Source organism: Anarhichas minor, unplaced genomic scaffold (assembly GCF_050575085.1).
Source record: "Anarhichas minor isolate MPS153535 unplaced genomic scaffold, ASM5057508v1 ptg000018l, whole genome shotgun sequence".
NCBI classification, from domain to species: Eukaryota; Metazoa; Chordata; class Actinopteri; order Perciformes; family Anarhichadidae; genus Anarhichas; species Anarhichas minor.
In genome coordinates, this window is record NW_027466464.1 from 12,414,516 (window position 1) to 12,426,987 (window position 12,472).

The 12,472-nt window shown below is 42.0% G+C and overlaps 2 protein-coding genes across 2 annotated transcripts; one reads left to right on the forward strand and one right to left on the reverse strand.

Moving 5' to 3' along the window:
* Window positions 1-109: 109 nt before the first annotated feature.
* Window positions 110-4,624, forward strand: LOC142952759 (D-beta-hydroxybutyrate dehydrogenase, mitochondrial). Its single transcript, XM_076094677.1, has 4 exons — window positions 110-2,335; window positions 3,008-3,160; window positions 3,252-3,385; window positions 4,103-4,624. The coding sequence occupies exons 1-4, from the start codon at window positions 1,978-1,980 to the stop codon at window positions 4,466-4,468; spliced, it is 1,011 nt and encodes a 336-aa protein (XP_075950792.1). The 5' UTR covers window positions 110-1,977; the 3' UTR covers window positions 4,469-4,624.
* A 1,564-nt stretch (window positions 4,625-6,188) lies between these two features.
* LOC142952768 (neuronal acetylcholine receptor subunit alpha-2-like) lies at window positions 6,189-12,112 on the reverse strand. The gene is made up of 8 exons (XM_076094702.1): window positions 11,895-12,112; window positions 9,936-10,087; window positions 9,714-9,758; window positions 9,481-9,590; window positions 8,348-8,567; window positions 7,204-7,706; window positions 6,394-6,817; window positions 6,189-6,314 (listed from the first exon to the last, which is right to left on the reverse strand). Exons 1-8 carry the CDS (start codon window positions 11,959-11,961, stop codon window positions 6,189-6,191), a joined length of 1,647 nt encoding a protein of 548 aa, XP_075950817.1. The 5' UTR covers window positions 11,962-12,112.
* Between the last annotated feature and the right edge of the window lie 360 nt (window positions 12,113-12,472).

The window sequence follows — 12,472 nt, forward strand, 5'->3', positions numbered from 1 at the left end:
AAATGTTTTAAATGTCACCATCATCTAGCCTTTGCAGCGAAGAGTATCACCAAGGACATGCATGTAGACATGTCAGAGTAGTTTAAGTTACAACCATTTCCAGGTCATTAAGTGAGGTCTTCTGTGACAGAGGTAAGCTGTAACAGTGCGCATCAATAGTGTTAGAAATGCAGCTACAACCTAAAGTCTCGACGGTCTCTGAAACTGAACAAATACAGGAGACTGAGAAGGCGATGCCAGAAATCAAGATCACTCACTGAGGCAGTTTGCTACCACACTGCATGTGTTCTCACCAAAGTCATATGAGTATGTGTCAGACAATAATCATAGAATGAGGATAATACAACAGTCACACCATCCCCACAGCCCTGTGCTCTGTGACATCTTTTCAAAGGTTTATTTGTCCCACAGAGAGATTTGCTCTTACAGCCGGTACACACAATGTCCATGTATGCACTGATTCCTCTCAGGCGTTGGGCCTTATGGTTGTGAAAAGAGTATTGTGGCCCACACACCACCTGACCTCCTTACGAGGACTTCCCCGGACTCTTTCAAATTTATTTGTAATAACCAGACAAAATCACTGCAATTCGTGCACTGTGGTTGTAATGGCTGTGAATGAGTCATGGAAAGTTTGGAATCAGAAGGGAGAGCCTGAGCAGGCTTCATGAGGTTGGTGTTAAAGTGTGATGCCATGATAATGTGGGAAGGCAGGCAACAGGGAGTCTGGCATTAGGACCCAAAAGAGTCTATAAAGGGGTGGGAAGCTCACCTGGGCCTTTGTTTGGTGTCTGCCAGATGTAGGCAGATGTAGGCAGCGTCTCTGAATACAACCCGGAGTGAGAGAGCAGCTGTAACAGCTGATTTGTGGTAAAGAGGACGGAGAACATCACCCGATTGTCTGCTCACCACTGCTTAACCACTGATGGCGCTGCAGACGGTTTTATTCATCTGCAGGACCGAGGCGTCCTCTGATGTGTGACCACAGAGATATTGACTTTAGAGGAAAATCAAAAGGTTCTGTGTTAGACCCCCCTAAAGCAGCTGTGCACATCAAGTCTCCCGAGTAACAGCAGCTATTTCTGTCGGTTGGGTTCCGGTAGATTTGCTTCATTAGCCGGTTGATGGTGACACTATACATGATGTGTTTTGGGAGTTTCCCTGTGAGCCAACGTTAAAAAGTATAAACGTTATAAAGTATAAAGTAGTGTAAAATGGAAATACTCAAGTATAATACCTGAAAACTGTACTTAAAGCTACTACGAGAAAATGTCAATATGTATTGATTTTGTCGGTCCCTGTTGACACTACTGAAGGGCAACAAAGACTTGTTTCAATGACTTACCAGAACAATCCCCACTGTATAGTGTGTGAATATTAGCTTATGTTTCTCACCTCGGATACATTCAGAAATGTGTTGCATAAAGCACTCTTCAGTTGTGCAGCACAGAATAATGCTCCAGAATTAGTTCCAAAACATTGTGTGTGTCGTCAATACTTCTGTCACGGGGCATGATGAGGACTCAAGCGCAGACAGTCAGAGGCAGGTGAAGGGAGTTAGACTGGTGCTGAGGGAGTGGCTGATAGGTAGAGTGAGGAGCTACAGAAAGAAACACACAAAGACACAGAACACACAGAACACAGAAGGCGAAGCCTGACGTGACAACTTCAGAAAGTCCCGGCCTTTATAATTGATTAGTTATCAGGATAAAGGTCAGGACTTTTCCTTCCTCGTATGTTGATTGTTGACAATTCCAGTAAGAAGCAACACAGCGTTTCGAGCGATAGAGGTGTCTTTCAAGTCACATGAAAACCTGAACAAATTGCTTGGATCTCACCAGAACAAACCGCCCACACAATGAACTGCTAGTGTGTTGTGAGTGGGGATATATTGCGCAGCAGGCAGCTCCTTCAGACACTCTTCAGACACTCTTCAGACACTCTTCAGCCACAGTGGTTCACAGACGCTTCATCAACATGTATGCAACTTTCTTGATCGGCCAAATCACCGGCATAGCCACCATCTCCGCCATGCTCCTCTTCGGCCTCGCCAAGCTGTTTTCCCGCCACCGAAGCAGCGGCCACGTGCAGCACGGCGACGGCTACGCTGTGCTGATAACCGGCTGCGACAGCGGCTTCGGACACCAGCTGGCTCAATGTTTGGACCACAAAGGGTTTGTGGTCTTCGCTGGGTGTTTGTCTCCGGAAGGAGCCGGAGCCCAACTTCTGGCCAGACAGAGCTCCAGTAATCTGAAAATCCTCAAGCTGGACGTCACCAGTGATGAAGAGGTGCAGCAGGCGAAGAAGATGGTCCAGGAGAACCTGCCGGAGAAAGGTAAGAGCTTAGCACACTGCAAGAAATGACCCAGTTTCACTTATTTAAAGTGTGTGGAAGATCATTTCTGGGAGAAATACTAAATTATGAGATTCAAAATCAAAAAGTCTAATCAATTAATAATGGGGTTTTTCATTTGTAAATCAAAATTGTGGGACGCTGTCATGTTTTAGCTTTTTGTATCTTAATCTAAATTAGTTTTATTACATTTTGACCAATTATTTGATTTAAAAATGTTGCAATTTTGACTTAAGAAATGTTTCTTTGTCAAAAATATTAAATATTGATAATGACAAGTTAAAATTAGATTTACTATCTAATAACTCTGATTCACCAAGAATATAGATATTAACATAAAAGTGAGAAACTCAAAATGTAGACATCATGCTTTAGTTACATATCTTACTATCTCATTTAATATTCCTCAGCTTTTTATCTTTATTACGCCGCATCACATAATCTTTTACTAATTTATTTCGGTTTTCATGCATAATCTCAAGAGGTTTATTATCATGCAACTATGTCCTGGAGCAAGATGATGTCATCCGATTAAAATCGCATGATATCATCGTGGATGGCTTGTTTAAATGAGTCCCCAATAATGCATTAACACAACAAATAAATGTGCACAATGCACATCCATTGTGAGGACTAACTTCTGTACTCTGTCAGGGTTGTGGGCCGTTGTGAACAACGCTGGCATCACGGACTGGGCCGAGATCGAGTGGAGCTCTATCGGAGATTTCCACAACATGGTGGACATCAACCTGTTTGGCTCCATCAGAACCTCTTTTGCATTTCTACCTCTGATTCGTGCCGCCAAAGGTTAGCTCAGAAATGTAGCCACATTTCCCAGTATCCTCCCATTCTTATTGTGTGACGTTTAAAGTAAAAAAACAATGTTTTAATGTTTCAGGTCGGATGGTTTACATGTCGAGCATCTTTGCCTTCTTCAACTGCCTGAACATGGGAGCCTACAGCGTGTCAAAGAGAGGACTGGAGGCCTTTGCAGACTGCCTCCGGGTTGAAATGGCCAGTTTTGGTGTGAAGGTACAGTAATGTACAATACTGTTGGCATAACATGTGGGGGAAGTCTGCAGTGGACAAGATATGACGTCTGTGGGAAGGTTTCAGGCTAATTTTCTATCATCACTCAGTACAAAACCACCATTAATGAAATACATCATAGTTGTTTCATTACACTGTGCAAAGCTGACTGAATGAATGAACACACTTAATCTTGTTAGCACCGTTCATGCACAGAATGCAGCACAAAGTGCTTTTCTATTCAGCAACAAAAACAAGTTTATGACACCGAGGAAGGGAGAAAATGAATGTTTCTATTGTCTAAAAATTACAAGAAATCACAAAAGGTTCGATCTTTTTATGATCTTCCACGTGTATTTTCCCAAATAATAAATATAAAGTATCTGGCCATTTGTGTTATGATGCGCTTCTCTGCTCACATTAAATATATTGTTTTCGCGCCACAACTCTGCTCTCTTCTCATCCGTCTGCCATTTTTCCTTCAGCTCAATGCTCAATGGCCCGACACGTCCTGTCGATGACTTTGAGTCCACTCAGTATAATAATTCTTACTATACGTACATCGCAGCAGCACTACAAAATGGCGAACTCCATTATAGCCGTAGCTTTTTCAAGGCTCTTTTTTGTAACCAGTAGTAGCATGACACCCTGGTGGAATTAGCCAGCTAGCACGTAAAGTTTTGAGAACATACAGACTAACTCTCTCTTTTCATCTGTCAGGTCAGCATCATCCAGCCGGGCAATTTCGGCCAAGCCACCAGCATCGTGAAGATGAAAACGAGTTTGGACATTTGGGAGAAATTAGACGACGAACGGAAGCAAATCTTCAACCGACAGTACATCGATCTGGCCAACGAGTACTTCACGACAACGTGCAGAAGCGGGTTCAAGAACGGCGACATGGTCATCGACGCGATGCTGCACTCCATCACGTCCGCTCAGCCTAAATACAGATACCTGCTGGCCTCAGCGGCGGATACCTTTTTCTTCCGGCTCTTCCCGTTTCTCCCCACCGTCGTCACCGACGCTGTGTTCTCATTCAGCTCCATGTATGCTAAGAGAAAAGAAATGCTTTACGCTGAATAGGGAGTGGAGGAATCTGCACGTCTCTGTTAGTGTTTTCTGGCCTTTTGTTGCACATTTGTTATAAGTAAATATGATAATCATAAGTGTTAATATTGCATGAATATTGTTCTTTCTACACTGTCTCTCTGTTGTAATAAAATTTTACTTTTGTCATGATTCATCTGTTGTGTTTATTTCTAGTCACTTATTTTATTTTATTCAAGAATGAATATGAAACAATAAATCAGCTTTTATTTGCTGGTATTTAGAAAACAGCTTTTGTTTCATCCACTATATTAATGATCTAATAGTTGTCACTTGGTTTAGTTGGCCTAGTTTGGTGAAGAGTCCTGTCCGCTTTATCGGCCCGTAGTGCAAACACTTCACACTGCGCCACCCACTTACAACAAGGAGTGCATTTGTTGTCACAAGTTTTTTAATGATTTTTTTTTTGTGCTACTTTGATTAAAAAGTGTGTGTGATGTGACACGATGAGCAAACACTCACATGATTGATAGTGTCGACCCAAAAAACGGATTACAGCATGCTGCACATTTGTATTTATTTCCTCTTTTTGTTGCAGGAGAAGTTATCAAAAAGTGTCTCTGTCGTGCATTCTGGAAGAATCTCTCTTATGTGTTGTTCAGAGTTTTATAGTTTCTGAGAAATTGTGATTATAAAATACAGCAGCATGTCCAATTTTTCATTCATGAGATTCTTCTAACAAGCACTCGACCTTTAGACTTCTGTTTGATTCATTGTAAGGCCAGTGTGTTTATCAGTCACATGTCGACCTTTTAACACTGAGAGCGTGCTGTAAATATTTCTACAAACCAATTAGTTTCTGTGGGTGCCTCTCGCTTTTCTGGATAAAACGCCTGATTATTAATATTCATTGGAAAACACTGGATAAACATAATCTTGTGACTCAGATTTGTGTCTTACAAAAAGTTGGCCCAACTTTTTACAATTTAATTAGCTGAGAAAACACCTTATATTGTGCTCTTAATCCTATTATATACCGTACATACTCCACGTTTTGTGCTATGAACACAATATGAGGCTGCACCTTTTCAGTAAGGCAATACACATCTTTCTTAGGCTAGTTAGCAACTTAGCATCAAAACAAAATGAGTTAAAGATATTCCACACATGCAGTGTTGTGCATGTTTTAAGTTTGTTATTGTATGTTTGAATTGAGGCCTGCAAAGGAAAGTGCAAAGTAGTTGTTGAGCTGAATACATCATGTGGATGCTAATGGAGGAGACACAAGAGAAGACGAAGTATCTTATGATTGACAGCTTCTTGTGTTCAAGTGTCCTCATTCAGTCTGCAGCTGAAAATGCTTCAGAATTTGGATTTTTCTCCTAAATGCGACGTAAGTGTGTTGTTTTCTAGTCGGTGTGAACAACTTCCCACCTTGCTTTAGTAACGCAAGGATCAGTTACATCTGATACTTCTTTCTTTTCAGTCTTCCACACACCTTTTGACAGTTTTAACTTCACTTTTTTCTTCAGTTAATATTGACTGATTGACTTTGGCATCATCTTTTTAGCTAAGACTCAGAAAACCTATATTCTGCTGAAATCAAAAGACATACACAGTATAAAAAACTTGTTTGAAAGAAGTTACATTATTTTTTTTATTTTGTGCTACAGCTGAAACAACAATTTTGATAATCGTTTGAGGCAAACATGCAGATTAATTGCGTTATTAATTCTTTCTGATTTCCAGTTTGGTTCTAGAACATCCCAGAGAGCCACGGAGGCAGGAAGAGCCCGACGGTCCCCAGCAGACACACTATAATGAACATCCAGAGGAAGATCCGGTCCACAACCATGGCGACATACTTCCAGTCCTCCTTCACCTGTAGAGACGGAAAAGACAAAAAGAAGATGAGACAGGAGTTGAAATAAATCACTTCCTGTCACCACGTCAGGACTCACTGAGAAGTCTGCTTCCTCGGCTCTGAGATGCTCTGCGATGTAGGTGACCCCCTCCAGGGCCGATACCACCGCAGGAGACAGAGCGGAGGCCATAGGGCCCTGGATCGAACCATGCTCCACAGGAGGGGTGTCCCAGTCCAAGCTGAGTGGGGAGAGTCTCTGTGGGAGGAGGATGTAACCCAGAGATGGAGGGAGAGGAGGAGAGAGGGGAGAAATCCTCGGCCGGCCAGCTACCTTCACCCCAAACCTCCCCAGATTATCTGCGTCTGTGTAACCGTGGACATCGCAGTAGTGCGTTTCATCTCTGGCGTCCTCCTGGGAATCATAAAGATCGATGTCAGACTCCTGAGTGACCCAGGTGGATGAGATGTGGGCGGGGCCTGGAGTCCGGAAGGGGAGGAGTTTATCAGTCAGGTGGTGCCGCCTGAGGCAACAAAGCAAAGAGCAGGCAGACACAGTTAGAGTCTAGCTGGTGAACATGGAAGAGCATTCACCAGCTAAAGAGACAGATGTTTTCCTCAGGAGTCGGTGGAGACCAGAAACAGAGCTAACAGAGAGAGAATATTTGACCTAAATTCATCAGTTGGACACAAACAAGACTCCTAATGAAGCATAATGTTGCTCTGCTGGATGTGTAAACAAGCATTCACCATATCAACTTAAACTCATGTTTACTGAGGTAATAAATCAAGAGAGAAGTAGAGTCATTTTCTCATAGACTTCTATACAACCAGAGGAGTCGCCCCCTGCTGGCCGGGAGAGAGAATCGGCTTCACTCTGCGGAGCCCGAGGCCTTCTTTGTTTGCTCACCTTGCAGGCCTGACACCGTGTTCTGGGCGCTTCATGCACAGCCAGCGAGGCACCGCCGACAGGAAAAGCCCGTGAACCCATCGAGGCATGGTGTGAGTCTCTGACGAGCGGTGGTGCACGTTCAGCATGAACACGGTGATGACGATGGACAGCGTGACGAAGATCATAGTGAAGAGCAGATACTCCCCGATCAGCGGTATGACCAGCGACGTGGACGGGATGATCTCCGTGATGAGCAGCAGGAAGACGGTGAGCGACAGCAGCACGGAGATGCACAGCGTGATCTTCTCGCCGCAGTCCGACGGGAGGTAGAAGACCAGGACGGTGAGGAAGGAGATGAGGAGGCAGGGGATGATGAGGTTGATGGTGTAGAACAGCGGGAGGCGGCGGATGACGAAGTAGTAGGTGATGTCGGGGTAGATCTCGTGGCAGCAGTCGTATTTCTTGGTGTTGTAGGTTCCCACGGCGTTGACGATCGCCCACTCTCCGCTCTCCCAGTAATCCTAGGGATGAAGATATTTGATGGATTGACGAAAGATATTGTTCAGACATTCATGGTCCACAGAGGATGAACCCAGCCTGATAATGACGCTGGCTGAAAAGTGAATGGATCACCAAAGAGGAACATGAATGTTTGTACTAATTTCCTGGAAATCATGAGCATCCAGTATTTGTCAAGACACAGAGGCGCTAGAGAAAAAGTCAAACAATCACACAAGTCAGTAGGCATCATCCTCTTTAAACCATGAATATCTGCAACAAATTTCATGACAATCCATTCAATTGATGTGAAGAGACGTCCCTCTGGACCAGAGTGGTGACTGATGTCAGTATATTTCAGTGCAGAAGAATAGGAATGTAAAACACAGATAAGAAAACCTGAGAAATCGCTCCAGGAAAAAGTATTCATGCATTTTGTTTTCCCCAGAAGTTAATTCTGTAATGCAACGCGCTGAAAACTATTTTGTTAATTAAAAAGTAAGCAGCCAGAACATTTAGCTGGCATCCGTCTGCAAAACAAAATGTTGGAAAGGAGCATGTGTGGACCGAAGATAAGAGGAGGTAAAGAGGCAGAGCTGGCAAACCACGACAGAACGGAGCCGCCAATTGTGTCTAAATGGCACAAACTCAAAATGAAAAGAACCTTCAGGTCCACCGTGTTCTCGAAGGGCTCCAGGTCGATCTTGGCGCGGTCGTACGTCCAGGAGCCGAACTTCATCTTGCAGCTCTGCTGGTCGAAAGGGAAGAAGGTGACGTCGATGGAGCAGGAGGACTTGTAGATGGCCGGGGGAACCCAGCGGACACGACCGGTGTGGAAGAGATGGGCCTTGGTCATGTGGGTGATGGCGAACTCTCCGTCTGCACTGGAAAAAGAAGAGGATGAGGGGAGGAAGCATAGCATTTGAGACATGAAAAACAAGCAAAAAGTATTGAAAATTGACACCAATACCAAGACAGCAAAGTTGAGGTATCATCTGGATAAAAAGGATGATTTTTCTGTCGTTATTTTGTTCAGCAAGGCTCCAAAGTTTCCGTCTTATTGCGTTTCAAACTCAAAATCTGAATAACTAAACCTCGAGCGATGCCCCTTTTACTCTTTTAATAATTGATCAACCGAATGTTAACCACGCTGCATTCATGATGCAAGCTCATTTGCACAAATGCTGACGCGGGAGAAAGTTTACTCTCCATCCAGACAACTTTAAGGATTAATACTTCCTCGGGGCCCCGAGGGGAGGAAGCTAGACTTTGACTAAAACTGTGTGATGCAAGATCGCTGCACAGACGCAATGCAATCAGGGTCCTTTATTCAACAGGATGATTTGCATTTATCACCAATTGGTGTGCAGGAAAATACAATCGAGCTGTTTGGCTCCATATAAGTGACCTTCCCTCACTCACACGCTCTTCAGTGGACGAGGACATTGTTATGGATCAAGCGGGTAATTGATCACTACAGATAATTTCCAGTTCCACCTACAGAAATTCAAAGTCGTGCCTGTTTAAGTGTGTCCTTGGCTGTCTGTGCTTGTGACACAGCCTTCCTTGTATTCGGAAAAATGGCAACAAACTGCTTTTGGGCAAGAAGCAAACTGAATAAAGTGTGCCCTTCACTTGTAAACTTTAGTTTAGTTAACTACTAAACAAAACTTCCTCAACAAACTTCCTTCAAAACTTGTGTTTTTGTCCTTTAACCGTATGATTTCCTCTTGTTCTCACTCCATCTTTCTACTAGATTTGTGCAGCTGCAGTTGTTAGCTGCTGAATGTTTTGTACTTGTTGTACAGCACAATGTCCGGCACCCAGATGAGCTCAGAGGGGACTCTGATGGACGTCACATTGTCGAAGTCGGACGGACTCCACTGCAGCTTATAGTCGGTCCATTCCTGCCAAAACCGACACGGTTTTTAAGACAATAAGCAGTTTCATAGTTTTCATACAAGAAAGGCCAAATCAAAGAGATGAATATTGGTGCAAAGTATTGAATCACAGGTCAGTTTCTTCCATACCTGTTTCAGCCACACGTTGGTCGTCATCATCTGATTTTTCTCGTCCTGTTTTTGAGCCAAACATTGACAAAAACAACTGGTTTAGAAGGAATTCTTATTATTATTAGACTCTCATATGTGAGAATGATTGTTTATAAACAGCAAAATATTTAGAAAGCAGCAATAAGTTTGATATATCTTTATATTTTTGAAGCGGTGGTCAGTTTTTTTGGGTGTTCCCACCACGTCTATCAGCTGTGCGATCGAGAGGCCGAACTTGACGATGACCACGTCGGTGATGTTTCGTGCCGGACGCGTCCACTTGCTGTAGCCGCCAAACAAGCTCCTGAAGAGCTCGTCCTCAGTGTGGACGCGGCTCCAGTCTTCAGCCAGCACTGACGGACGGAGACGGAGACAAGAGACATCACTTATCTGTCCCTGATTTGTACTTCAATCCAACAACACTAAAATCCAACAACAGGAGCAACACACACAGACTTTATAGTTGTTTAGCCTCTTTTTTGTTGTTGTTTTGTGTCTCTTTGTGGTCGTTTTGTGTCTCTTTGTGGTCGTTTTATGTCTCTTCCTGGTTGGTACGTATCTCATTGTGTGACATTTTGCAGGTGAAGGGCTATAGTTTGGTTAGCTGAGCTTCGTATTCACCATACAGACACAAGGGTGCGATGGATATTCTCATCTACTTTATTTAATCATCCAAACGTTGTAAATAATAAGAGCTTATGATCTATTGAGAAAATGATTTGGTGAAGCCTTTAGTTACAACTTATAAACACTGTGAAGACTGCGTTATGAGAGAGTTAGTTATTAAAGAGTTTATGAGAGCGAGACCAAGCTTTTCTCACAGAAATGTTAATAATGCAATAAATCCAGACGGTTCTTGGCACAACTGAAACTTGATTTTGTTTTCTGTCAGTCATCGCTCATTAGACTCGTGATTTCATTATTGCAATAAGCCTCTTTAATCCTCAGTGTTCGACCTTTTGTGTCAGAGGAGATTTGATTTGTCTTCCAGGTTAAATGAACAGTGGTAAGAAATGTACACATCTTCTTTTCCCGTTCACTTCACGAGCAGCTCTTCTTCCCTCGGTCTTCTCTGAACACACAGCTTTCAACTCTCTGGCAACCTGGCATCACCGACAAGCAATTTAGGATTATCCAGAGCAGGAAACAGCCAGCCAAGAGCACACACTGTGCAAACGTGTGTAATGCCAGTTTCTGTGATTATATTGTCTATTTATAACCAACCAAATGATGTTTCAGGTGAGGCTCTGCCAGTGGAGCAGAAACATCTCATTGCATTGTGCTGCAGTTTTTGTTTTTCTGCAGATTGAATTTAAAACAGATTATTCTGCTCAATTCTCAGGTGCAGAACAATTCTAAACTGTTTAAAGGAAACTGTGGCAAATAGTTTGTAAAGGTTTTTATAATATTCATCGTCAACATCAAGGATCATATCTTGTTTATTATTCAGTTGAACTAAAATGAATGCATAATAAAAAAAAACATTTTAAATGTCATTTAAAATGGTTGTAGAGAGTTTTAGAAGGATGAAATTCATGGTAAAATATTTTTTAATATGGAATATGGTGAAATAAAATAAGATTTTTTGTAAGAATATACTACTTGTAAAATGATTAATACCTACTGCAAAATAACTAAATCATGTATGTCTGTAATGTCGCATCTTTGTTGTTATTGTCTACTTTTAATGCTTTTATTTTGTGTCATACGTTTTATGCAGAACATCTTATTTTAATTGTGTAGTGATTTATTTTTTTACATTTTATATATTTTTTGTCTTTGTATGTAAAGGTTCCATGTTGAATTGAAAAAAATAGTATTTGGTTTTGATTATGTTTAGTACTGTAAATGATGCCTTTAGGTCCTGTATATATTAAATAAAATAGCAAAATCATCCTTATAAGTCCTGATAGAAATAAGAACAATGGTGAGTTTCATAATTGTACTGCAAAAATAATAATAAGATTGTTGAAGGAATTAGAAAATTACGCACAGACGTTTCTTTGTGATACAACAGGAGGTTGAATACTATACAAATATTATAAAGTCCCAAAAAGTCGTGATAGGACAACATTTGAATGCTACTTTAGTAGCCTGTAGGTTAAATATCAGCATGATTGAATCACATCATTTAAGCTGCGGTTTCACCGTCACACTCACCGGAGTGGATGCAGATCCAGCAGCAGCAAAGCGCTGAAATCAGCGTGAAATCTCTCCTCGGCTCCATTTGAATCAGCAGAAATTCATCACAGATTATGTAAAAAATGAAGTTCAGGTTGTCTTAAAAAATTATTTTGCCTTTGTTTTCCCATCGTTCGTCTCCATAAAACAGTCTGTGGATGGATCACACCCTCCCTGTATACATTATGAGTACCTGTCGTCAGCCTCCTGTGATACCGTAAAGGGGCTGGGCTCAGTCTTTCACAGTGTAATGGTGACGTTATCATTTGTTATGCATTAACATCTTTAAATGTAACAATTGTCTTACCACGGTGCCGGATTTGGAGGGAAATTTCAGGACATTTAGTAGTCTATACTTTTTGTTATGCTAAAAGTACTATATGTTGAGTGTTCCCATGTTATACTAATATATACTTCTACACGACATTTATTGTATAACTTTAGTTGGATTCTTTGCAGATCAACTAATATATTACATATTATTATAGGTGACTGTCACATACACATGCATTGATCTATCTGTACCACACGGGGCGCCAATGCTCTGCATCTCCTGG

Coding starts and splice junctions, on each gene's coding strand:
- LOC142952768 (XM_076094702.1), bottom strand. CDS start 11,961: ATGGAGCCGAGGAGAGATTTCACGCTGATTTCAGCGCTTTGCTGCTGC. Junction 9,591..9,713: donor CCAACGTGTGGCTGAAACAG/GTATGGAAGAAA, acceptor CGGTTTTGGCAG/GAATGGACCGACTATAAGCT. Junction 6,818..7,203: donor CACGGTGTCAGGCCTGCAAG/GTGAGCAAACAA, acceptor TTGTTGCCTCAG/GCGGCACCACCTGACTGATA.
- LOC142952759 (XM_076094677.1), top strand. CDS start 1,978: ATGTATGCAACTTTCTTGATCGGCCAAATCACCGGCATAGCCACCATC. Junction 2,336..3,007: donor GGAGAACCTGCCGGAGAAAG/GTAAGAGCTTAG, acceptor GTACTCTGTCAG/GGTTGTGGGCCGTTGTGAAC. Junction 3,161..3,251: donor TCTGATTCGTGCCGCCAAAG/GTTAGCTCAGAA, acceptor TTAATGTTTCAG/GTCGGATGGTTTACATGTCG.